The sequence below is a fragment of the Engraulis encrasicolus genome, chromosome 12 (assembly GCF_034702125.1).
Source record: "Engraulis encrasicolus isolate BLACKSEA-1 chromosome 12, IST_EnEncr_1.0, whole genome shotgun sequence".
Lineage (NCBI taxonomy): Eukaryota > Metazoa > Chordata > Actinopteri > Clupeiformes > Engraulidae > Engraulis > Engraulis encrasicolus.
In genome coordinates, this window is record NC_085868.1 from 28,352,016 (window position 1) to 28,379,493 (window position 27,478).

The following is a 27,478-nucleotide window of genomic DNA, read 5'->3' on the forward strand; positions in this document are numbered from 1 at the left end:
AATGTAACCTGTATGGTATGAATGTTAATTGCAATTGTTCTGAAATATGCCATAAATGACACATGCCCGCAAAATCTGGGTGATGGGCACTACCAAATATAACCATTTATTTGAACTCTGGTGGGGGGGAAACAGTTCTCTCTAGAAGCTTACAATCTCCCCTATTTACAATTCATTCATTTCAATAGCACAAAAACAAGTATGCTGTCACAACCACAAAATCTGTGAGGATGGTGTCCTCCTCCTGACATTTAGCTTTAGCCCATCGGTTCCCAAACTGGTTGCTGTGACCCCCAGGGAAGTAGCAGAAGTACTGCTGGGGGTCACGAACAGAAGGTTCTTTGCATAAAATCAAGAAATCCACAGGTTAACAGTGAACAGGATTCCAATAATTGGCTAGTGACAGTATTCACTCATAATAAGCAATACAGAACGATGTTACAGTGAATATCAAATTAGAATTTAGCCATAAATAGACAAATAATGTTTGGTGTTTGGAATACAGGGGATGGTGGATATGTGACCTTGCCTCCTCCACTTGCTTCCTCCACTTGCTTCTCGTCATGATGACATCACAGACAACAGCATTACATTTCAATATCTTGCAAAAGCTCACTTATAGAGTCATTTTCTCATTTGCAATTGGGATGGTGAATGAAAAACAGTCCCTCAAAAGTTGTTGTGGCGAGGCTGACAGCTGGAAAACTTTATTATTTTCTCCACGGAGGAGGGGCCAGGAGGCGGGGCGAGGAGACAAGCACAAGTGGAGGAGGCAAGGTCACATATTGGGATGCACCCTTAGCCAATGGGCATAGGCCTACTGTATATTATGCAGGGACTGAATTATATGTAACATAGTAACCTATGATTATAGCCCTTCCTAAACAATATCTGTGAGTGATATGATGATTAAGCTAGCCTGAACAGGATATGGATCTGAAGAGCTGTTATGGGCTGCTTGTGGTTTCAGCAAATAGGCCTAACAGCTAACCTAACATGTCAAACCTAAATCCCAATGAATGGGCTGTGATCAATTATCACTCGCTGGGAAAACATTTTCTAAACTGACTTGTTACATTACGCATGTAACTTTAAAAATCTACCAGAAGATGATTCAGGCTCATAAAAAAACTGACAGCCATGGTATTTTGACATTTCTGATGCCTTTATGAAACTATCGCGATACTTAGGTAACGGGAGTAAACAGTCGCCATTTCTAGAAAGTAAGAGGAATGAAAAGCTGCTAAAAGCAGAGGCACATTGGACAAGAGATAGCTAAAGCTAATAGCTAGTGACTGCCTGGATTGTAATTTCTAGATTTCTCGCCCTTAATCGTTACAACCCAAGACAAGAAGAGAATTGGAGATTGACCTTTAAGATGATCATTGAAGACCTCGAGGCCTTTAAGACGTGGCTTTCCAAAACGCTTGAACCCATGTAAGTAGGAAGCGACCGAGTCAGCTAACTTGGTCAGGTGCTGCTAACTTTAACGTGATTTGGAGTCTGTGAAGGGGGTTTGCAATGAAAAACAATCAAACATCCACATCTAAATTGATAACACTTAACGAAATCATCAGCCCCGATTCGGTTAGAGTTGAATTGTTAATCTAAATGCACGTGAAAGGCTGATGTTTTGGCTAGTTAGCCATGTAGCCCATGCTCTGTCTTTGGATTCCACTAGACTGCAATAATAATATTGTAATGTTGTTGTAAATGTTGTCCAGCTACTTTGGGAAATAATTTAACGAACTGCTCATAACGACCCATTCTGACACAACACATGGTCTGTCCCGAGCTGTGTGCATTGTTAAGGCCCCACTGTCTGCTGCAGAGCAGCATAATGTAGCCTACTGTATGTAACAGAATGAAGAGGGGTAGCTGCTATTGCCCAACAATGAAGTGGTAACCAAACCCATATACACCCCAGCCCCTCTAAGCTTGCATTACATTTATGTGTGACTTCTAGATGTGATGCCGACCCTTCTGCCCTCGCCAAGTATGTTGTCGCCTTGGTGAAGAAGGATAAATCGGAGAAGGAATTGAAGGCACTATGCAACGACCAGTTGGATGTATTTTTACAAAAAGGTAATTTCAAATGAACCTTTTACTGTTTCCCTTGAAATGTGCATTGTCAAGGTTGGCCCGTGTCTGCAATGGAGACTGGAAATGTTGACCTTTTTGGAAAGCTTTTCCCAGTTCATCCAAACATACTGCTATGCCCCTGCCAGGAGCTATTCATGCTGACTGAACTCATTGTGAACTGGTGCGTTGTTTTTCCTCCTCCAGAGACCCAAACATTTGTGGATAAGCTTTTCGAAGCTTTGAACTCAAAGAGTTACCTACCTCAGCCTGCTCCTGAGCAGCCTGCCCCGTCTGTGAGCCGACCAGCCGACTCCCACCAGCGCCCTGACAAAGATGAGCCCAAGAAGGAAGAGGTGAGGCAGAGAGTCAGGCAAAAAGAACAACAAAAATACAGTTCTCTAGAGCTCTACACCATTCTCCTCTATCTCTTTTTCTTAATATGACATTTACGGGTTCTTGCCCTTCATCAGATGACATTAGTCCAGCACTCAACAGTATTGAGACAGATGTGCATGTTTTTTGTTAGCTCGTTATAGACAAAAAATAACCTGATTCAGATGGTGTCTGTGTGTGTGGAGTATTGTTTTGGCTCCTTGTTAAATGGAAAGTAGGCATTTACTTCACCTGTTTATCATTTCACCAGAAATGTTAGTCTGCCATTGAAACTCACAGTGTATTAGGATCGCAGTAGTAGAAGGTCTTGTAATTTGCTTCATCAGCCAGTTGTAAATTCTGTGACAGTTCTCAGATGTTGCTCTAATCACTTGTGGCTAAGCTTGGGCACAATCCCTGGTGCTCAACACAAAATATGACACTTGTATTGTTTGTTTGTTTTTTTATTGTTTTTTTATTGTTTGTTTGTTTTATAGTTTGCACACTGGCATGATGACGTTTCGACCTTGGGGTCTTCCTCCGTGATAATTGCCATAGCAAATAGCTTATGCTTTCCTTTAAAGAGGTTTGCACACTAAAATCAACCCTCACTGACTCTGTTGTTGTTTACCCAAAGCAGCCCAATCGTGAGGAGGACAGAGATAAGAAGTTCTCCAGGAGGATAAACCACAGCCCCCCACACAGCAGATACAGCCGAGACAGCAGGTAAGACAACCACAACCCCCGACATAGCTGATACAGTGTGTAAGAGCACACACACACACACACACACACACACACACACACACACACACACACACACACACACACACACACACACACACACACACACACACACACACACCATCATAGCCAATACAACAGATAAGACGGTCGTAGTCGATACAGCACAGAGATGGCAGGTCAGAGAATGACGGTGCTCAGCAGAGCCCATACAGCAAGTGAAAGAGCCTTGGCCCCCAATATATTATATAGCACCATAGCCCATAAAGCACAGATGGGATGGGAAGTATGAGAACCACAGCCCCCAGCCATAGCAGAGAGAACCTTAGTCCCCAGCATAGCTGATAAAGCAGAGACAACAATTAAGAGAACCATAGACCCCAGGATGACCCACACAGCAGAAACGGCAGGTAAGAGAACCATAGACCCCAGGATGGCCCACACTGCAGAAACTGCAGGTAAAAGGAACACGGTACCCGGCGCTTAAATTGTTTTACAGAATTTTAGAACTTGGAGACCTATTCATTTTCCTCACATGTTGTTGTCAGTTTATGACTTTAAACCATAATTTTGCTCCCTTTTTTCTGTGTCTCTTTATGCCATTTTGCCATCCATCTCACCATATTGTCTTTTTTCTGTGTCTTTTTTTCCACAGGAGACTCGATGACCGCAAGAAAGACGACCGGTCCCGGAAGCGCGAGTACGAGCGTAACCCCCCGCGCCGTGACTCGTACCGGGACCGCTACAACCGGCGGCGAGGCCGGAGCCGCTCCTACAGCCGCAGTCGCAGCAGGAGCAAAGAGAGGCTGCGCGACCGCGACAGGGACCGCGAGCGTGACCGCGACCGCGAACGGGACAGAGACCGCACGCGCAGCCGATCCAGATCCAGAAGCCCCGGACGCAGCAGAGGTGAGAGTGAGCCTGTCCATACCAGCGGTGTCGGTTCGGTTCGGACAGTGCTGGGGACATCATTCGGCAAATTGTCTGGGATTCATATTTTTTACATTGTATTTGGGATGGCGGGAGGGATTTTAAAGTAGTCTCAAAAGTGGTATGGACATGGTCCCTACTATCACACCACACCACAAATATCCAAATATCTCTTGACATGTGGATGAGCAGTGAGAGTAAATATCTATACACTTTCAATGGTATGACTCCATATGACGCCATCTGTAGACATGTTCTTACAGTGTGTCTCTTTAAGAAAAATAAAAATGAATCATTACAGTTACTGCAGAGTAGATCAGGGTCACAAGACTCGGACACGAGTCTTGACTCTATAAGCCTGTACAAGGGCACGGTTGTGTTGCAAATGCATACATTTCAAGAACGTGCATGCTTTCTAGGAAAACCTAGTTGAAGCATTGAGGCATTGTCACAACTCTACAGTAATATAAACGCTTGCATTCTCAATTTATAGGCTTCTCTTTCCTAACCAATCCATGAAATGGTAGTAATAACTGTAATAAAGGCAGTACATCAGTCAGGTCTTTTACAGATTTCCAAAGCAAAAAAAATGAATGCATTTCTCTTCACACAGTTCATTTGTGTGTGTCCTCATTCAGGTCTTTTGACAGATTTCCAGACCAACATAAAAAAGATTTTTCTTCCCAATTCTGATTTGTGAAGTTTCCCCGTAGAGCAGGATTTTTGGAAGGGGATGTGCGTAGATAGTTCGAAGGATGGCAAATACAATGAAATGATTGTAATAAAGATAATACACCCTTCAGGTCTTTTGGCAATTTCCAGAAGAAAAATAAAATAAATTCCTCACTTGTGTCTCTCCCTTGCAGAAAGGGATTCTGGGAAGGGTTTGCACATGGACCGACCAGACAGCGGCATCGGCGGCGGCAGACCCGTGGACGGCTACCCACACTCGCACAACCACCCGCACCCCCATCCCCACCCCAACCCGACCCCGTCGCAGGGCCTGCTGCCCACTCCGCCCTCCACCCATTTCCCCGTGCCCACGCTCAGCAGCACCATCACGGTCATCGCGCCCTCACCCCACCACAACAACAACGCCCCGCCCCGGCCCCCAACGGACACCTGGTCCGACTTCCCCCCGGACCACCGAGTGGACCACAGAGTTGACCACCGCGTGGACCACCACCCCCCCTACGGAGGGCACAGGGGGCCCCCTCCCCCGCTGCCCCCTCCTCCACAGAGGAAACGATGTCGCGATTATGACGGTAAGAGCACAGTTTCTATTGTTGCGTAATCTTGCACTTTGACCTTTCTGAAATCGAAACGGAAATCTATCCTGCAGTTGAAACTTAAGAGTATACACCTGGAACCTGATCCCTGTGCTGGAAAAGATTTTTATGAATACTAAATTCAGCAGCATTAAGTTTCTTTGGACTTGTAACTGCATTGCTGGTTATTTCCACCTAAGTGAATGTTTGTGTGTATGTTCATGTGTGTGTAGCAAATTGGTCATTTGTGATCAGGGACACAACTGTCCATTCAACCAGAATGAGTGCTTGTGTAACAAAGCATTGCTACTGTACTGTCACCCTGTAGAGACATTTTATACATAGTATCAATGCAAAGTTCAACAGTAGGGTCATTCCACGCCAAATCAACAAGTGCCCGCGCACTTAGGTCTCAAAAATTTCTGAAAATATTACCAAGTGTACCAATGGTACTTAAGAGAAACACTGTAAATGTATTTGAATGTAAGATGTATACTCTCCGTGTTACAGCCAATTTTACTGGGGAGGGGGGTGCCCATTTTGTTCACACTCTTTTTTTTGTCAAAGTTCACAAGCCCGTAGCTCAATAACTAAACAATGAGGAAGCTCAGGTTGGAAATTAGAAAAGAAAACATCACATAAGACAAGTCTCAATGGCATTTTTAAAAAGAAGAATTCATGGAGAATGAAGAAAAAAATGAAATAAAAATCTGTGGACAATCCCACAAGGGGTTCTGGAGCTCTGAAAATGACATCCAAAATGATTTGTCAGACTTGTGAGGTCTTCTTTTCAAACACTGATGGGGTTTCCTTTCTATGTATAGCTTTTTATGAGAGTGTTCCTACTTGTCTCCACAAGGGGAAAAAATCAAGAGGCTATGTTGGGCACATATGTCTTCTGAAGGCCTAAACAGAGCACAGCCAAAAACTCCAGTACAATTTGTATCATCTTTGAGGGAATGCTATGACAATGCAGGATCATACAGACCAAAACTGACAGTTTAGCAACAAACTATTCCTATCTATGTACCAGCATGCCAAATTTGAGCTTCCTACATGGTTTAGTTATTGAGCTAGGGGCTTGTGAACTTTGACAAAAAAGAGTGTGAACAAAATGGGCACCCCCCTCCCCCAGTAAAATTGGCTGTAACACGGAGAGTATACATCTTACATTCAAATAAATGTACAGTGTTTCTCTTAAGTACCATGGGTACACTTGGTAATATTTTCAGAATTTTTTGAGACCTAAGTGCGCGGGCACTTGTTGATTTGGCGTGGAATGACCCAGTATTAAGTTTCATTGCACTTCTTACTAGGGCTGTCACAATAACACATTTTGCTGGACGATAAATTGACCAAGAAATTATTGCGATAAGCAATAATATTGTCGTACCTGTGGTCATTTTCAAACAATAAAATGACAATGGGATAAAAATTTTATAAAATTGTGAATACACCCTTCCTAATTTTGAATGCGTCACGGCAGGGGATGCCAGATTGGTAGACCCTACTTCTTACCATCATTGTTAATTTTTTTTTATCCAATTCTTTTTTTTAAATCTCTGTCCCTCATTTTTGTCCTAGTCCACTTTTCAGAGAAGAGCTTCTGCATGCGTGGGGACAGGTGTCCATTTGACCATAATGAATAGTTAAAATAAAGCATCTTTTCTCTGCTGTCCACTTTGCAGAGAATTGGGTTTCTGAATGCTTGTATGTTTGTGTCCACTTTGCAGAGAATGGTTTCTGAAAGCTTGTGTGTATCTATCATCTTCGCAGAGAATGGTTTCTAAATGCTAAGAATGACTTCGGAATGCTTGTCTGTATGTATCCACTTTGCAGAGAATGGGTTCTAAATGCTAGTGTGTGTGTGTGTCCACTTTTCAGAGAAGGGATTCTGCATGCGCGGGGACATGTGTCCGTTCGACCACGGCAGCGACCCCGTGGTGGTGGAGGACGTCAACCTTCCCAGCATCCTCCCCTTCCAGGGCCCGCCCCCTCCGCTGCCGCCACCGGGGGTGGACGGACCCCCTCCGCCTCCGCCCGGCCTGCCCCCTCCCCCGCCCGGCATGCTGACGCCCGTCAACCTGCGGCCCCCCGTGCCACCCCCGGGCACCATGCCCCCCAGCCTCCCGCCCGTCGCAGGTACAGTGAAGCGTTAGCATTAGGGTCTATAATAGTACATTGCAATGTCCTTTTTACATTAAGTAGAGCTGCATAGTCCTGAAAGTCATCCTAGGAGGAACCATGTTGTGTTTGTAAAGAAATGGTAGATGGTAGGTGGTTTTTCAAGGCTATTTAATGCCTTAATGCGTATAACTTGAATGAAAATGAATGTAGATGCAGTGACCCTGAAGTGACCCTGCTCCTGTGGCTTATGCTTGTCACAGTGTGCTAAGCCACCGTGACGGTGTATTCTGTCAAAATTGAGTTTAGACTCTACAACTCTTCCTGTGTGTCTTGTCTTGTGACTGAATGTATTTGATTCTTGCTGTTAACGAGCTACAGTAAAGCCTCAGCACTATTAAACTGCTCATTGGTAAATTAAAGCTTATGTTTGGGTGTGTCTGGTTAAAGCGACATTGCACTATTTATGGAAATGTGCTCATTTTGTGCATCCCCTTGCATCAAAGACTGTAATTGAGTTATTCCAGCTGTTCTGGTGATATTACTCCTAGTTTGAAGCTTGGTGATATCACTCCTAGTTTGAAGCTTGGTGATATTGCTCCTAGTTTCCAGCTTGGTATCAATACATGGCTGCTAGCTGGTCCCACCCAGTTTGACGTGAAATACCTGATTGGAGGTACTGGTTGTGTCGGCAGAATCGGAGAGTGTTGCAAGAACAGGAGAAATATAAAGCTCAATTATTTTTTTTTGTATCTCACAGGGAGGTGGAAAATTAGCTTTATGTCCAGAAATTGTGGAGTGTGGCTTTAAAAGGACGAGAAAGGGTTAAAGTTTCAAATGTATCTGATTGATTTTTCTCACCGAGCACAAACAGCCCTGTGGGTGTTGGTTCTATTGGATTAAAAGAAGAAAAAAAACTGTTGCCGTGGTGACTGCCGGCGACTAACGTGTATGATTGACATGTTGGCGCTTTAATTGATGTGAACCATGTGTGTGTGTGTGTGTGTGTGTGTGTGTGTGTGTGTGTGTGTGTGTGTGTGTGTGTGTGTGTGTGTGTGTGTGTGTGTGTGTGTGTGTGTGTGTGTGTGTGTGTGTGTGTACTCCCCCAGGCCCCCCACCCCCTCTCCCTGCCCTGCAACCTTCCGGCATGGACGGCCCCCCCAACTCCGTCACCAGCTCAGTGCCCACCATCGTCACATCAGGAGTCAGGCCTCCCATCACGCAGCCCCCACCCCCGCTATTCACCTCCGGTACGGCTGTGCAGTGTCTGCCTGTGTGCGTGTGTCTGTCTCTTTTAATTGTATGTCTTTGTGTTTCTGCGCGCTGTGTGTGTGTGCGCGTGTGTGCGTGCGTGTGTGTGTGTCAAAAGATGTTTGTAGCTGAAATTCTGTCTTAGCTGTGAGTTGACCAACATCTCCCTCAGACAAAAGCACCATTTCTTGGGTAATTGAAAGTATTGAAGAAATGTTTTTCATCTCAGTGATTTTTCCTTTCCAGAGGAAACTTGCAAAACAATTTTATTATGGAAATATTGTCAGAGGCGACACAGGGGGTAATCATCTCACTAAGTGGGCATGTAATGGAAATGTTTTACACTTTCATACCTGAAAATTATTGTTTGTGCTGGTTTGCCTTCGTCTCAGTTGGCAATTATGCTCACTTGCATTCGTGTGTGTGTGCGTGTGTGTGCGTGTGTGTGCGCGTGTGTGCGCGCGTGTGTGTGTGCGCGCGCGCGCGTGCGCGCGTGTGTGTGTGTGTGTGTGTGTGTTTCAGACTCGTTCGAGCCGGATGGCTACAACCCAGAGGCTCCCAGCATGAGTGGCAGCAGGCCTATGTTCTGTCACCGTGGCAACGCACAGAGGCCCAACCTGATTGGCCTGACGATGGGAGCGGTGGACCTACCGCCACGAGGTCTGGAACATAAACAAATCGCTTACACACATGCAACAATAACACAGATGGATTTGCATTGTAAGCATTTGCAGTATTCGTTCATCATAGGCGTGTATTTACCTTCCATTGCACTCCCATTGACTGATTGTCATTCACACATTGTCACACACACACTTACGCACACACGCACGCACACACACACGCATGTCGTACATACACACTATGTCACAATAATATACATTTAGGTCTGTGCATGTGCGACTCACGCATATCTCCTTAAGCCTCTTAAAGTGTACCTCCGGGATTTTGGACACCAGACCTCATTTCCGAGTCAGCCAGGGTGTAAACAATGTGTCCAGAACGTTTTTTTCACATTCCATGCAGTCCTTGTGAATTCTCATATCCATGTTGCTAAGCTAGCGCAAGTGAACGGGGATGGTAGTAGCCTGCCCCCAAAAATAGTCTTATCCCGTTTAAACAACATTCAAAACAAAACCGTTATTATACCATACTGCAAGTGTAAATACTTGTCTTGATAGAATGAAGTTTGAAATTAAACCAACATTGCAATCATGTTTGATCACCATCAGCAATTTGTGTTCCGGTTTGAAAGCTTGACAGCCGCGGAGTGATATTCCTAGTACAAATCCTAGCTTCGTTTGACACATCTATAACTTTTCCATAGAGCGAACTCCAACATCTTTGAAGTTTGTAAAACTGAACGGTTTCCCCCCCTCCCTGACCTCGCTCGCAAACATCAAGAGTAATGCTTTCTGTCCGACTTTGTAAACCTTTCGTAACATTGAAACATATGCCATAACAATGTTTGGTTGTTACTAGATGACCCGTGTGTCTACACAGCATGTTGGCGAACAGAACGCACACTCTTCTCCCTTTCATCCTCCCATTCCATCTCGTCTCAAAAAACATTCCATGTAATAATAACTAGAGCTACGAGTGACATATTTCACAATGTCAAGCCAGATCACATAGCGTTGCGTAACTTATGAATCCAAAGGAATACGGCAAGTCATGTCTAATTATATGCCATTTGTCACAGCAATTACACAAAATAACAGTAAAGCATTACAATATGCCAATCCAAAGGGGTAACTTCTAGCCCAAGTTTTGGCTAACGTAGGCGAAGCCATTATACCACTGGGCTACCATCATAGAAGCAAAAAGCATAGCAAACCTGTTCTTCGGAGACTGTTGGTGCGCGCCACAAAATGTAGATCTGGGAATGCGATTGGCACCGCGGACACTTTTAGAGTTTTCCGTGTAGGTATTAGACTTCGAGAAGGACTTTGTGAAGTCGTCGGGACTGAAATGGTCATTGCAAAGCACCGCGGTAGCTTACGGAGCGTCTCCATCGGTGTGTTGATGTAGCCCTGCAGCCAGGAGCCAGAGTTTGGTTCTTTCAACATCTTTCACGGAAACCAATGGAAACTTGCCGATACCCATCTGTGGGCTTTATTATTGCAGTTGGTATATACACACTGATGTACCATGGTGCGATGTCGTTGGGTTTTAATCCACTATTCGATCCGAAAGCAGTTGTAGAACTAGCCTTGATTTGCAATGTCTCTTGCGGGTCCCTGCAGTGGGTGGGTGGGCTACATCACAACTGAAGAGAGCAAAGTAAAATTCCGCCGACCCCGAGAAAATAGTCTCTCAACATGGCAAAATCCACGCAGTGCAAGGTTGGTTTAATTTCAAACTTCATTCTACTAAGACAAACATTTACACTTGCAGTATGGTATAATAACGGTTTTGTTTTGAATGTTGTTTAAACGGGATAAGACTATTTTTGGGGGCAGGCTACCATCCCCGTTCACTTGCGCTAGCTTAGCAACATGGATATGAGAATTCACAAGGACTGCATGGAATGTGAAAAAAACGTTCTGGACACATTGTTTACACCCTGGCTGACTCGGAAATGAGGTCTGGTGTCCAAAATCCCGGAGGTACACTTTAAGGTTTATGTAGTAGAGGTTTAATTTTGCAGTGTCATGGAGCGCTTGCTTGTTATTTATTCACCCCTGAAGTCATGGCGTATTTTTAGCCGTCTTGGCTTTGGTTCCCTCTGCCTGCTCAGGCCTTACTCTGCCTCCCACTCCGTCCCTTCTCCTTACCCCCACCCCCACCTCCACCCCCTACAGACAAGATGGGCAACAGCAACAGCATGCGTATAGTGCTGGAGTCGGACTCCCGGAAGAGGCTGGGCGGCCCTCACGACAGCCACGGTGGGCCCCCCAAGAAGCCCTGGATGGACAAGTAAGGACTGGGACTGGGACTGGGACTGACACCCTGGCTGGAGACGAAAAAAGTCAACATGGCTGAAATGTTCACTTGTTCAATATTGTACACTTTGGAATGCATAATTTTTACACCCAGTGTAGTGTCCTAACAAACAGGTGAACATTTCAGATTCAGCCACTAGTCACCTTTTGTCCTTATGGGTACACTTCCACAAGACACAGTAAGGCACTGTGATGGAGTGACCATCACTAGGGTTGTGGGTGTGTTCTGACTAACATGCCAACGAGCCTGGCTCTTTGGTGTAGCGGTCAGAGCCCCAGTTTACTACCCCAGAAGGTCCGGGTTCGAGTCCCGGCTGGGCAACTCTACTCCCCTTCGCTACAGGCACATCGTGACATGGATTACTGTTGATGATCCTGTTCTGTCTTGTCACACGCAGGATGTGTTCTCTGTAGGCATGGAATTTCACTTTTTTTTAAGCATACATGTGGGTTTTTCTTGGCCAACGTCCTTGCATTTTTTTTTTTTTAATGTATCAGGAAAGAGCAAGAGAATCTCTTGATTCTTGATTATGAGCTGTGTCATGGTTATATGTTTGTGAAGTCCATTGAGTTGCCTAAGTGTATTAACCCATTGATGCCTGATGTTGCGTTGCGCAACATTGGCCCTGGCGCCTGGAGCTGCATTACGCAACATTCAGCCTCATGAGATTTGAGACAACTTTATTAAAACTCTGTTTGTTTGAGATGAATGAAGACATTCTAATGAAAGATAAGGGTCTTAGCGTTTAAATGCAACTTAGTGCATATTTTTATGTGCTTCAGAAGCTGAGACATATAGGTTTTTATAGGCTGAGGGCTGCTTTTCTTAAAAAGGGCTCAGGCATTCGGCTCCCTTTTTTGCAGGTGCCTTAGGCATCAATGGGTTAAATGAGCTGTACGTGAACCTCCCTTGCCTGTCTCTGATCTTATTTATTCACAGACCAAGCTACAACAAGCCCAACCACCAAGGCTTCCACCACAAGAAGAACCCCTTCAGCCTGGCCAACACCAAGCTGGATGTGCGCCAGATCCCGCCAGAGCTCAACAACATCAGCAAACTCAACGAGCACTTCAGCAAATTCGGCACTATTGTCAACCTACAGGTAAGACTGTGGCTCTACTGTGTGTGTTTGCGTGTTTGCGTGTGTGTACGTGTGTGTGTGTGTGTGCGTACGTACGTGTGCGTACATACAACAACCCCAAACCCAGAGTAAGTAAAATAAAAACAACAGCAATAACAATAATAATGATAATTCAACGCGTTTCTTTTTGTGTGGCTGCGTGCGTGCGTGCGTGTGTTGGGAACTCATCATTATTCAATAGCAACCATCACATATCCCAAAAGACTCGGAATGCTTGACTGATCGCATAACGCAGGGGTTTTTGGTAGCTGCACGATTGGGTTGCATCCAATTTAGCCAATTTGTTGTCTGCATAGCAGAAAATATTGTGGCGGCTGACAAATTGGTCCGAACAGCATTACATTGTGTCAAAATATGTGCGCTGGACGTTAGTCTGAGGTCATAAATGAAATGCAGTGCTGTTTCAGCTCACCTCCAAGGCCCTAACGTATGGAGTTGTGTTTGTATTCGTATGTGTATCTTTAATGTGTGGGTGTGCTGTATGTGTGTGCTTTATGTGCGTGTTCTGTATGTTGATTGCGTGCGTGCTTGTAAAGTGAAGTGAAAACCCAATTGGGAAACTGCAACTCCCATTGTCATTGTGACACAGCACTCCTTAGCACACAAGTGAACACTGCACACAATGAAATTGCATTTATGCCTCACCCGTGCAAGGGGGCAGCCCCCAATGGCGGCCCAAGGGAGCAGTGCAGCGGGACGGTACCATGCTCAGGTTACCTTTGTCGTGAAGGAAGATGGGGGAGAGCACTGGTCAATTACTCCCCCCAATCAACCTGGCGGGTCGGGAGTCAAACCGGTAACCCTTGGGCTACAAGGCTGATGCCGTAACCACTTACCCATGACTGCCCTTTGTGTGTGTGTGTGCATATTGTAGGTTGCGTACAGGAATGACCCGGAGGCGGCCTTGATCCAGTTCTCTGGCTACGAGGAGGCGAAGAGGGCCATGCTCAGCACAGAGGCTGTGCTCAACAACCGTTTCATCAGAGTCCAGTGGCACAGAGACGACCCCCCGCACACACACATGCCAACCAATACGGTACTTATTCACATACACACACACACCAAACACTGTATAAATATTTCTCTCCTATACTCTTGCGCACTGTCTCACAATATTTATCCATATTAGTCGTACAAAAAACGTCTACATATTTGTACTTTGTGCATCAGTGTGTGACCTCACCAAGTCAAGTCAAGTCAAGTCAAGTTTATTGTCAATTTCTTTACATGCACTGGTCATACAAAGAATTTGAAATTGCGTTTCTTGCTCTCCCATGCAGACATAGACTAATCTAGGTAAGGACATAGACAGTATGGACATAGACCAGGGGTGTCAAACTCATTTTGGTCCGGGGGCCGCATACAACCCATGTGGACCTCAAGCGGGCCGCATTAGTAACATCATCGCAAAAAAAACAAAAAAAAACGTAAAGCAGAGGATTAGTGTTCAGTACTATCACGTTTTAAGTGTGTTGAATATGTAGAAAGCAATGCAATACTGATAATCCTATGCAAAATTTCCTTGACTTCATTCATTCATTGGCAACCGTCAATGAATTAAATATGGGACAGTTCATTTTGGCAGGGGGTCTGGGGGTTTACCCCCAGAAAATTTTGTATTTCTTATATGTAATTTCCTGCATTTTCACGCATTCTAACATCCCGTTTCCAGTTTGAGCTTAATAGGAACCAATACAAATCCTATTATATTTATTATTTAATTACAACCAATACCAATACAATACGAATAAGAAGTATTAACATTTTATCTCTATATATGAGGTCTATAATATATGAGCTTTATGAAATGCCTGTTACAGTACAAATTCACTATTTATAATAGAAGTGTGAGGTGCACTTTACTACATATATACAGTGTAACAGAGGGACCATTGGGTTAATGTCATGCAGGTTTCGATTTTGCCCCGATGGCCGTAATTGCGCATTTCGGTTATTTCATTTTAAAAAAAAAAAAAATTTTTTTTTTTTTTTTTTTTTTTTTACATCCGGGCCGGATGGAACCCTCCCGCGGGCCGGGTGCGGCCCGCGGGCCGTATGTTTGACACCCCTGACATAGACAGTACTCATACATGGACATAGACAGTATGGACGTAGACATTGCTCATACAGACATTTAAAGTGCAAGACTGGACAACAGAAGACTTGTAGAGAACATACATTAAGAGGAGGTATTTTGTTGTTCTTTTTTCTAAAAGTCCTTTATAGCGTTCTGACATAGTAATAGTAGCATTTGAAGAAATAAATAATTAAAAAAGGTTTTTTATTAAATACACCAGCAGCAGTAAGTGTGTGTGTGTGTTTGTATGTGTTTTGTGTGTGTGTGTGTGTGTGTGTGTGTGTGTGTGTGTGTGTGTGTGTGTGTGTGTGTTTAGTGCAGGTAGAAAGTGCGGTGTGCGTCTGTGTGTGTGTACCTGTGTATGTGTGTGTGTGTGTGTGTGTGTGTGTGTGTGTGTATGTGTGTGAGTATGAGTTGTGTGTCAGTGTGTGTATGTTTGGGTTTAGTGCAGTACACCACCTCACCTTTTGGAAGAATAAATAAACACTATAAACAGTAGGGCTGGGAATCGATCCAAATTTCCTGGATCGATTCGATTCCGATCCAGAAGGTCACGAATTCTAAGACCGGCTCTAAAAACCTAAATATCTCAGCATTTGATGCCCACACAAACATGAAATGCCTTGGTATGAGAGAAAGAAGTAGGAAAGTAGTATGAGAGATAAAGGTGGGAAAAGAGTGGCACTATTTACTTGAACAGGCCATGTGTATTTGTGCATGTAGCCTAAATGAATGTGGAAGAGAGCTACAGGATGTGCTTGGGAAAATAGCACCCATAATCATCTGCAAAAGATCGATCCACAAAGTTTCCACTTTTCCACTTTTTGAGCGTGTATCGATATTGGATCACGATTCGATCTTTTGAACCCAGCCCTTATAAACAGCCTTCCAAGCCGAGTTGAGGCTCTAATAGCTGAAAAAAGTTGGACCGACATCATATTGAAGAACCCTTTGGGTTAGGAATTAGATGGCACCTAAGTTCATGTTTGAGTCAAGGCAGGTTAGCGAATACTTCTTGCCAATGTAGTGTTTGTCACATGTTGGCACGCACAGTACACCCCTCTTAACAGTACAGTACAGTACAGTGGAGATCGTTCCAGATAAGTCAGTCATTGAAAATGTAAACAACATGGCCTTGTTTAAGTAAAGGAAGGATGAATCACCACACACTGGTATTCTTTTTCTGGTAGTTTATTTGGTGAACAGTGCGTTTCGCTGTTGCTTCATCAGGTTCAGCAACAGTGAAACGCGTTCTTCACCAAATATACTACCAGCAAAGAATACCAGTGTGTGGTTTTACTGCACATCACCAGCACCTGGACAGTGGTTGTGCACAGGGATGCCGCTTTGAGTACAACATGGCCTTGTTTCTTAGATGGGTTGACTAGGACTTGACCGAGTAGTTTCTCTCCTGACACACTTTTTTTTTCCAGCCCCAAACTCCATTTAGTCTTCACTAGTTTCTTCATTTTTGAAAAAAACAAACAAACAAAAAAGCAAAACTAAAATACGATCAGCTCCAAACTTCATTTGGCTTTCTATTTATCTGTTTATGTGTACACTGTCATTATTGACTTCATTTATTGACTTCAATCCTTTCCCCTTGCTGCTTAGTACATCACTTTGGTCAGCTGTGATCGTTGTTTTAAAGTACTTTATAAATGAATGATTGATATTTGGTAATAATGTGATGGTCCTCCTATCCTGGTCCTCTGAAGGTACAGCAGCAGGTACAGCAGCAAGTGCAACAGCAGAGTGTCCAGCCTTCCCAAGATGCATCAGTGACGAGCCTCAAGCAGTCCGTCAAAGATCGCCTAGGCCCCCTGCCCACTGGCAACTCCGAGCTCCCACCTGACCCCACCACCAACTCACAGGTGTGTGTGTGTGTGTGTGTGTGTGTGTGTGTGTGTGTCTGTGTGTCTGTGTGTCTGTGTGTCTGTGTGTCTGTGTGTCTGTGTGTCTGTGTCTGTGTGTCTGTGTGTCTGTGTGTCTGTGTCTGTGTCTGTGTGTGTGTGTGTGTGTCTGTGTGTGTCTGTGTGTGTCTGTGTGCGTCTTGTCAATCTGTGTCTGTGTGCGTCTTGTCAATCTGTGTGTGTGTGTGTGTGTGTGTGTATGGTCTGTGTGTGTTTTGTCAATCTGTGTGTGTTTTGTCAATCTGTGTCTGTGTGTGTTTTGTCAATCTGTGTCTGTGTGTGTCTTGTCAATCTATGTCTTTGTGCGCGTGCACACGCATACCTGTGTGTATGTGTTACTGTGGGTAATGTGTCCGAATTTGATGGAGTCAGACTATGCTATCGTGCTCAAAGAAGTCCAGTTTGCCTCTAGCTAAACTGTTTGGATAACATGACCCAGATCAGAATCTTTAGACATGTTGTCAAGCTGAGTGGCTGAATCCGAAATGCTGGCGTGTTCGCTACAAAGTGCAATGTGAATTGAACGAAGCAGCGCAATATGAGCCCTATGAGTTCATCCACAGCAGCCCTGCTAATGCCCGGCAGGAATAGGCATCAGTGTTCTCTTACTTAAATCTTAAATATGCAATTTGTATGAAAATGACTTTATCAAAAGCTGACCTCTCTTGCTCAGATCATGCTAATTATTGCATGTTAGAGTGTCTAAAATATGAAATGGGTCAGAGGAGCGCATGTATAACTGCTATGCTTGCATCATTAGCATGATCTAAAGCCAGAGATTTTTTAACTCTTTGAAAAGGCCCTTTTTTATCTGACCTATTGCATATTTAAGGTCTCTATAATGAGAACTCTTAATTTGCACTCTGACCACCATTTTCATGACTGATTTGAGCCGCATTCCTCCTTGTGCTGAGTTGGACTAATATGTCTCTTTCTATGTTTCTTTGTAGAACGCAAAGACGTCGGTAAAGGAGAGGCTAGGCTTTTCCCCCAAACCCCTTACTCCAGCAGCAAAGGTAAGTAGATGATTGTTGGAAGGCATACAAATGTGCGCACCTTTCATTTTGAAATGAGTTAGTCCTTTGTTTCACCACAAGGTGGCAGCATTTATCCAGGCACTCATGGATGGTTTTTAGTGGTACACTATGATCAGCAAATGTTAGCCTACCTGATAACAGTGGATGATTACAAAAAAAAAAAAATCCTTCCACATTCATACAATTTTTTTTTTTTTAAAGAATGCGTTCTGGTTTCTGACCTTTGACAACTGTGTCATCTAGGTGTGTTCGATGTCCTCGGGCCTGACTAAGACCGTGTACAACCCTGCGGCGCTCAAAAGTCTCCACAAGGGGGCGCCGGCCACCTTCATGGCCACCACCAGCCCTGAGGAAGCACTCAAGAGGAAACAGGTGAGGACTCCAGGAAGCGGCAAAGCCTTGCCCTTCTCTTCTGTAGTGTGTGCTTGTGTGCGTTCCAATATGCAACCTTGCGTCCTCCACTTGTGCTTGTGGCCTCATACCAGGAAGTAATATGTCATGATGACATCACTGACAACAGATTAGCATTATATTTTAATATTTCGCAAACGCTCAATTTTAATGTCATTTTCTCATGTGCAATTGGGATGGTGAATGAAGAATAGTCCCTCAAAAAGTTGTTGTGGCTAGGCTAACAACTGGGAAACTTTATTGTCTTCTCCACGGAGGAAGGGCCAGGAGGTGGGGCGAGGCCACAAGCACAAGTGGAGGATGCAAGGTCTCATATTGGAATGTACCCCTTGTGTGAGATCAGACACGACACCAGACACGAGCCAAATTCTGGTCAAATATTTATGTGAACGATGTTTTTGTGGCCAAAACAGCAAACATTATTGAGTGGCAAGTGAAGTTTTACCATGCATCAGTGCTTGGTGAAGGGAAATTCTGTTAAAAGTAAAAAAAAAAAGTCCTTGTGCACAGGCCTTCAGTAATGCAGGTGCAGGTGTGAGGTAGAAGAAGGTGAACAATGAAGAAAAATCCGAAGACACCGCACTCTGCTTACTGTTGTTTTTGTCGCTTTACTTTTTGTTAAGTTCAGCTCCACTTGTGTGTGTGTCGGTGTATGTTCTGAAACCCTGACCTCCTGTATTGCTTAAGAAGGTCCCACCTTTAAAGCTTTCAAACTTTTTAAAATGTATTGATGTGACCAAACTTATTTAATGTATTTATTATTGTTGATTTTTAATGTGAAGTGTATTGTATCACTTGTACTGGCCATGAAATAGCCACAGTTGCATATTTGGCCATACATGTAAACAAACAAACAAACTCCTTTATTGCTTGCTTTAACAGGAGGCCTTGAAGCTGCAACAGGACGTGAGGAAGAAGAAACAGGAGATCTTGGAGAAGCACATCGAGACCCAGAAGGTGAGGACTCGTATCTTCTCTTCTCTTCTCTTCTCTTCTCTTCTCTTCTCTTCTCTTCTCTTCTCTTCTCTTCTCTTCTCTTCTCTTCTCTTCTCTTCTCTTCTCTTCTCTTCTCTTCTCTTTCATGCAGTCATTCATTCCTTCTGCTTTAGTTGCTGACCCTTTTGAATTTAATGTGTATTGCTTTTATTAATTGAGTTGTATGATTTTTTTAAACATGTATTTTATTAATAATATATTATATTACAAAAATAAAATATTTATGTATTTTTAAACATTTTTTTTTTTTTTAATGAAGATTGATTAATGACATTTGCGATTGAGGGGTTGTGTAGGTCTGATTTTTGTAGTTTTGATTTAAGTCCCTTGAGTTTGTCCACCATTCCCATGTGTAGTTGCTGATCTCCAAGCTGGAGAAGAACAAGAGTATGAAGGCGGAGGACAAGGCCCAGATCAAGGTCACGCTGACCACCCTCACCACCAGCATCACCAAGCTCCAGGAGGAGATCAAGGGACTGTCCAGTCCCGCCGCACTCAAGGCCATGAAGAGCAAAGCACAGGTAGGTCCAAGGGCGCCGGAACAAGTTTTAAAGTGGTGGTGCTTTTTTTTTCTTCTCTTCATTCTTTTTTTTCTTAGCAATGTTACGGCTGCTGCACTCCACTCATTTGTCTGCAGTAGAAATTGAGAAAGCGTCATTTAGAGAGCCCAAAAGTGGGGATGTAAATGCACCACTGCATCCCCCTTTCCGGCACCTATGGGTGGGCCTACATATGACATTACATGAAATCACATTTCCTTCGCGGAATTAACACCAGCCAACCGGCCAAATGCTGGTGAAATTGCAGTTTGGCTGGTAGAATAGACCAACTTACTTTGACCCATTGGTCCAGTGGTTCCCAAACTGGGGGTCGGGACCCCTAGGGGGGTCGTGGAGGTACTTCAGGGGTCGCGGACAAAAGGGACATTGCATTAAAGCGGGAAATCCACAGGTTTAACAGCTAACAGCGAATAGATGTATTTCCTGTCCTGTGTCATTAGTCATTGTGTATTTGGCTTGTGAGATTAACATGTGCAAGCCATTTTCGCTTGTAATGAAAAAAGTAAATTTAGAGCCCTGATTATATTACTGTAGACAAAATCTGACCGAGAAAGTGTCTATGCTCAACATGCTCTGAATAGGTGGCTATGCTAAACAGGCTTTTGAGAAACATGCTGTTAACACAAACCTAAATGGTTAGCCTGGAAGTCTGTTAAGTAATTTGCATCAACCATTCAATTAGAGTTGTGAACTTCTATTTGAATACAGCTGCAAATCTGTGTTCGGTAATTGGGGAACAGAACGTTTGCTTGGTTTGAAATGGTCTTAATTATAGTAATGCTTGAAAGTGTATAATGTGTGCTTGAGCGATTTCAATTAAAAGTCCAACCATTTTGCATTTGGCTGTGGCTCTAGTGATTCGACCTTCTGTTGCTTCACTGGTCCAGTAGTACAGTATTCATTTTATGCACGAGGAAGACTTTACTGATGTTTGATAAACAGATATAAAATCTGCGACACCAGGCGCTCATTTGTGATTATTATTATTATTATTGTTTTAATGAGTTTGACTTGAGTAGCATGCCCTTTTTTTGTTCCACTGCTCTAGACTTGTAGTGCAGTAGCCATGCTGTGCGTCAGCCTGATCTCACAGAATTCTGTGAGATAAACACGAATGGAATCTGTGGCAGTTTCCTGTGTTGGGTTTGCGGAAGTGTTTTTTTGTGGTGGGATTCACGGAAGCCCTTTCTATATGTTCCCTTAGCACTCTGTGACGCCATCATAGAATTTTGGCAAAATCTGTGAAACTGCCGCAGATTTGCTCTTCTTTATGTCCTAGTAATGTACCCTATGTTGTTCTACTGCTCTAGTTGTGTAACAGTTGAAGGTGAAGATTCTGCACATTCAAGGAAAAGGTGCAGGACAATGGCTGACTGTAGTTTCAAAGTCAGAGGTTCGCACACTTAAAATCCTTTTAAGCCCACAGTCTTCATCAGATCCTGATCTGATGAAGACTGTGAAGTCGAAACGTTATCCAGCCATAAAATAATAAAAGAAAACAGAAAGGATTAAAAGTGTGCGGACCTCTCACTTTGAAACTACTAGTTGTGTAACAGCCATTTTGAATATGATTGAGCGGAGACTCTAATGTCCTAATGTGCCCTTCCTTGTGTTGTTGTGCTGCTGTGGCAGGCCCAGAAGGAGCTCCTGGACACTGAGCTGGACCTCTACAAGAAGACCCAGGCCGGAGAGGACACCGCCCAGCTGAAGATCAAATACACACAGCTCCAGCTAGAGGCAAGTAAAACACACATGCGCGCGCGCGCACACACACACACACACATGCATACGCACACGCACACGCACACATGCATGCACACACACGCACGCACAGACACACACTCGCACAGACTGACACACTGCAGTTTGTTTAAATTGTTTAATCCACATAGCAAACACCTTGTTTGTTTTAAGCTGTTGCATGAGGGAGAAAGAGGCAAGGCATATAATTTCAACTGACTGTGTAGTAACTGTGTAGTTAGGAGGGTATTACCTCACAATTTAGCCGTTCTAGGTCGACTAGACCCTCCATCATGGCTGGATTGGACATAGGGCAATAAGGGCATTTGCCCGGTGGACTGTTGACGATTTTGGCCTGGCCCTAAACACATCAGCATCAATATCAACATCCCAGTCCCCATGCCGCTACAGCAGGCCTCTTCAAAATAGTCAGATATTAATAAAGCATTTTGGCTGTTAAGGTAAAAAAAAAAAATGCCTCAAAATATCTCATATTAGATGGCTAAAATTTTGTCAAAGGCCTTGTTGTCTCTTTCGATGCCTGGTGGACCGGTCTTGGCTAAAAATGCCTGGCTTGATTTTTCATCCTAGTCCAGCCCTGCACTCTATTATGTGAGCATCGACATGCATGCAGATCTTGAAATGATGATGAATAGCAGGACTTGACACTGGCACTTGCCAACCGGCCAAATGCTGGTAAAACTTAGCTGTGGCTAGTAATACTTTCAGTGTCACTAGCCAATTTGGCTGGCAGCTAATTCCTTGGTATGACATACACATCATAGTAGCCTATATTCTGTTGCTCGCCCCTTGTTTATCAATTGTTTGTATTTAAGTTCAAGAAAAAGCTCAGTAACTCATTTTCTATTTGCTTGATATACCTCCAAGTAGAAAGCTATACACTCATCTTGCTTTATCGCCTCATCTTCTGAGGTTAGACGTACAACATCATGATAAAGAAGAAAAAAAAAACCAATATAAAATCTGTGGCTTTTGGAATACCTGAATGGCTAGTGACTCAGGAAAACCACTAGCCAAAGTGGCCAGTGGATGAAAACGTTAAAGTCCAGCCCTGATGAATAGTACACTTTGACGATATACAGCTTCTTATCATGCTGGCACATGACTCATCAAAGTCAAATAGTTTTCAGTGTTCATCAAACACAAATAGGATGACCACTGTCTGTTGCAATTGACACAAGTAGTCTTTCTAACAATATAAGACGGAACAAATGATTTAACAGCTGAGCACTGAAGAATTCTCTATTTCTCTCCGTGAAATGTTTTTATGGGAAGCCGCAGCCATACACAACATCGAAATGTTACATTAAAAAAATGATGTTAATATGAAAATGTGTATTTGAATAAAAAAAAATAGCTTTTACATTTGGTTTGGCAAAAATGTTATATTGTAAGTGGTTTAATATTAATCTAAGGGCTTAATTCTTCTTTTTTAAGCCCATTGTGAAGGGGCACGTGAATTATTGAAAATGTTTAATCATTTCCATACTATACTAAAAATGTATATTAATAGACTGTTTAACACTTAAAGATTGTTTTCTTTTGCTTGCCAAAAATCCCAGAGCCATTATTTCTTCTCTGATAAGCCCATTCTCATAGGCTGCCATATTGAGAAGAGCGTGTGAATTATTTAACGCCCGTGCTTCTCTCCATCCCCCCCAGGCGGCTAAGCGGGGTCTCCTGAACACTGGTAGGGGCCGCGGGGCCCACGTGCGGGGCCGAGGGGTCGCACGGGGCAGGGGCCGCGGCATCCGGGGCCGGGGGCGAGGGGGCCCCTCCGTGCATGCGGTCGTGGACCACCGGCCTCGATCGCTCGAGATCAGCGGCTTCCTGGACGGAGACCGCACAGAGATCCTGCCACACTTTGCAGTGAGTTGGGGAATGATTAGCCGCGTTTGTGTGTGTCTGTGTGTTTGTGTGTACGCATGTGTGTGTCTGTGTGTTTGTGTGTAAGCCTGTGTGTTTTTGAGTTTCCGTGTTTGTATGTGTGTGTTTCCCTGTTAGTATGTGTGTGTTTATGTGTCTTCAGGTTGTACTAATGGGTTTTTAATGAAGCATTTTCGGTCTTAGAGTATGTTGTGTAAATACGTGCAAAATGACATTGCATGGAGACCAAAACATGTTTGAATTTAGTGTTGATTTGGCCTAATTTTAGTGTTTGCAAGCAAGATTTTGGTCAAAAGAATTTTGGTCAACGCAAACAAAATTCCGCAGACCGCTGCAATCTCTGGTGCACCTCAGGGGGGTGCCCGCACCCCAGGTGGTTAAGAACCACTGCCCTAGTTCTATCACACTATGCAAAGAAATTATCCAATTGTTTTACTGGTTCTTCAGTCAGGAACCCTATAGAGGTAAATGGTACTTAAACAGCGTTGATATCTTGGCGTGTATAAGATGGGAATGATAATTTGATGTTAGCACATCATCACTAAGCATACAGTAATCTGTTCTGAATCAAGTTAGACATGCATTAAGCCCAGACTCACTTGTATTGATCATGCTTTTTCCTGGATAGCTGCATGTAAGTGATTTTGTGCGTGCGTGCGCTCTTTTATTACAGCAATTTGGTGAGATCGAGGACTGTCAGATGGAGGACTCCAGCCAGAGTGCCATAATCACCTACAAGACTCGCGCAGAAGCAGAGCTGGTAAGGACACACACGCACAGACACAGACGACTCGCACGCAGACACAGACCTACACACAGACGCATATGCACAAGGACACACACACACACAGTTAAGGAAATACAGACATTCTCACTTTCATATGCGTAGCAACAGAAGACTTGGATGGAAGCACAGTTTTGGTCTAACATACACATAAATGCACACAGACGCATGAAAGAAACCTAACCTGCATCAGAAACTGTGTGGAGAAGATGACATTACTTCTCCTCCATATTGCTGCATATCTGAATGTAATCCAGTAAATGTATGTAGCAGTAGCTGTTAGGTCTCTGATATAAATGGTCAGTGTTCACCCAAGTCAAATCTTCTCTCTCTCTCGCTCTCTCTCGCTCTCTCGCTCTCGCTCTCGCTCTCTCTCTCTCGCTCTCTCTCGCTCTCTCGCTCTCGCTCTCGCTCTCTCTCTCTCTCTGTGGTCCTGTGTTCTCGTCCCTCAGGCGGCGGTGCACGGCGTGAGGTTCAACAACCAGCTGCTGCGTCTGTCGTGGCACAAGCCCATCATCCCGCTCAGCCAGAGCGACCCGGAGGAGGCCGAACCCGAGGAGGAGGAGGTGAGTGAGGCCCTGCCCTGCCAGGCCATGCCATGCCCTGTTGTCTCATGCCGGGCTGCTGTGCTAGTGGATTTGCTACCCTGAAAGGTACACTGTGCAGGAAATGGTCAAAAAAGGTACTGCAATTATGCTGCTCATTGAAACTGGGTTGCATATTGCCTAATTCTGTCTTTTCATTACAGTAATAATAATAAAATAATAAGCTATTATTTTCTAGTATGGCCCAAGTACAGTCATTTTTGCAGCTTAACATCTATTTCTGGAAGTTAAAAATGGCGGACCATGGAAAAGATCCCCCTTTTTAATGTATGAAAAGTGCAATTTCCCCAGTCATAATATTTAGAATTTGATGGTGGTGGTGAGTATTCATGAAAAAGGTAACATTAATGAATGGGTTGCATGTATTCTGGAAATAAACAACTAAACATCTTACACAGTGTACCTTTAACGTACAGGGTTCACAAAATGGGCAGGATGAATTCTGGAAATAAACTACTAGAAATTTTACACAATGCTCCTTTGAAAGTGCAGTATGTACTATGGTGGCCATGTGTGTGTGGCATCAACATTGATGGGCCACCCCTCGGATTCAATATTTATAATCCAGTGCCACATATTTCAATTGACCTGGTTTTACCTGTCCAAGTCAACCAGGTGATTGCCTGGTTGAATGATCACAGGTAAAACCAGGGCATTTGGAATATGTGGCACTGGATTGAAATGAAATCACCTCCACCTGATAAATCATACTGGTTGAAACGTTGACTGTAATGAACTGGGAGCAACAACAGTGTGCCAATCTTCTTTGTTTTTTTTTTAAAATTTGATGACGTTTAACCCACTGTGTCCTGGAGCGACATATAGGCTGCATTCAGGTTCTTGAGATTTGAGCTGTTTTATTAACCCATTTTAGCCTGATGACTCGTATGTGTTGTTTACCCTTTGACACATATACGCTGCATTCTCTTTAGATTTTTTCTTTTTTAATAAAAATGTGGGTGTGTTACAGCTGAATTAACACGTTCTAATGCAAGATGAGGGTCTTGGGGTTTAAATGCAACTTTTTTTGATGTTTTTATGTGCATCAGAGGCTAAGATATTTAGGTTTTTATAGGCTGAGGGCAACTTTCCCAACAAGGGCTTAGGCATTCAGCAGGCATTTTTTGCAGGTGCTTCAGGCATCAATGGGTTAAAAATGTGGGTATGTTCGAGCTGCATGAACACATTCTAGTACAACATGAAGGTTCTAGCCTTTAATTGCAACTCATTTCATGTTTTTATGTGCTTCGGAGGCTGAGATATTTAGATTTTAATAGGGAGAGGGCACCTTTTCCCAAAAAGGGCTTAGGTTAAAATGGTTTTATCTGCCGCCTGCTTATTTGGATGTGCGTGCACTCCAAACACTTACTGCATTGTAGTGATTAATGAATCCAGGTTTCCCCCATCACTGGAGATCAACTGGGTTGTTCAGCTTTTCTAATGTAGTGTCTGTTGTTTCTCTGTGTGTCCTGCAGTACCAGGAGGACTCACTGGTGGACGACGTGCTCTTACAGGACGATGACGAAGACGACGATCACGAGTCTCGCCCGTGGAGAAGATGAGGAGGAGGGGGATGAGGAAGATGAAGTTGAAGAGGAGGAAGAAAAGGCCTTCACTCGTCCGCCTCCTGACATCCATTTTAATCGTCTTCTCACCTTTCCTTTGCTGTTATTAACCGTAAACAAAAGCTGTGTGCTTCAGAAGTGTGTTGGGAGGGGGGTGGGCTTGGCTTTGACTGGTGGCTAACCCTGTGTGTGTGTGTGTGTGTGTGGAACTTAAACTTGTGTATATATTTCGCGTTACTTTATTGGTATTTTTTTATGCTGTAAAGAAAACCCAAACATGAATTTGAAAGTACCTTTTGTGGTTTGAAGACTTGTGATTAAAAGAAGGGCTTCTTTTGGGATTTTTGTGTGCAAGCCAATGGGGTGCATTACGACTGTGATTTTGACTGGGGTTGAGCGTTGTGTGTCAAGCCGTCAGGAAGATGGCCCGTGACGACGCGGAGTGCTTTAACATAGAGTAGCGGTTTTAACAGTAGTAGTCTCCAGCCTCCTTGCATTTGATGTGTACATAATTTTATGTAATTTTATGTAATGACGATGATGATGATGATGATGACGATGATGATTTGTATGACTATGCTCTTGTACGCTTCTGAAAATCTTGGCATTTGTTTTGAACTGTACAAAAAAAGAGAAAAATAAAGAATTGAAATGGTCTAAGAAAATAATCAGCTGCCAAAAAAGGAAAAAAAAGAAAAGAGAAAAAAGAGAAAATATTGGAGATATCCCATCTGCCTTTGATGGCTAAAAAAAAAAAAGATGAAAGAAAAAAAAGATGGAAAGCTGAAAAAAATAAAGACCATTTCAAGCCCCCACCCCCCCAATCCTCAACTAAAAGCAATATTCCAAGAACCTCTTCCACAACTGTGGAAAGAGCATCTCTCTCTCTCTCTCTCTCTCTCTCTCTGTCTCTCTCTGTCTCTCTGTCTCTCTCTCTCTCTCTCTCTCTCTCTCTCTCTCTCTCTCTCTCTCTCTCTCTCTCTCTCTCTCTCTCTCTCTCTCTCACACACACCCTCTCACCTGT

General features: G+C 43.7%; 1 protein-coding gene across 2 annotated transcripts; it reads left to right on the forward strand.

Annotated features, from left to right (window-relative positions):
• Positions 1-1,238: 1,238 nt before the first annotated feature.
• rbm26 (RNA binding motif protein 26) lies at positions 1,239-27,152 on the forward strand. Of its 2 annotated transcripts, none has more exons than XM_063212047.1 (22): positions 1,239-1,437; positions 1,967-2,085; positions 2,287-2,435; positions 3,092-3,180; positions 3,854-4,107; positions 4,995-5,393; positions 7,281-7,538; positions 8,630-8,770; positions 9,294-9,431; positions 11,576-11,690; positions 12,657-12,819; positions 13,733-13,894; positions 16,654-16,809; positions 17,799-17,864; positions 18,129-18,257; positions 19,179-19,253; positions 19,649-19,813; positions 21,485-21,589; positions 23,276-23,482; positions 24,174-24,260; positions 24,737-24,850; positions 26,365-27,152. In XM_063212047.1, the coding sequence occupies exons 1-22, from the start codon at positions 1,379-1,381 to the stop codon at positions 26,449-26,451; spliced, it is 3,237 nt and encodes a 1,078-aa protein (XP_063068117.1). In that variant the 5' UTR covers positions 1,239-1,378; the 3' UTR covers positions 26,452-27,152. The 2 variants fall into 2 exon arrangements, with proteins under 2 accessions (XP_063068117.1, XP_063068118.1); XM_063212048.1 differs by having other exon boundaries at positions 3,095-3,180.
• The last annotated feature ends 326 nt before the right edge of the window (positions 27,153-27,478 follow it).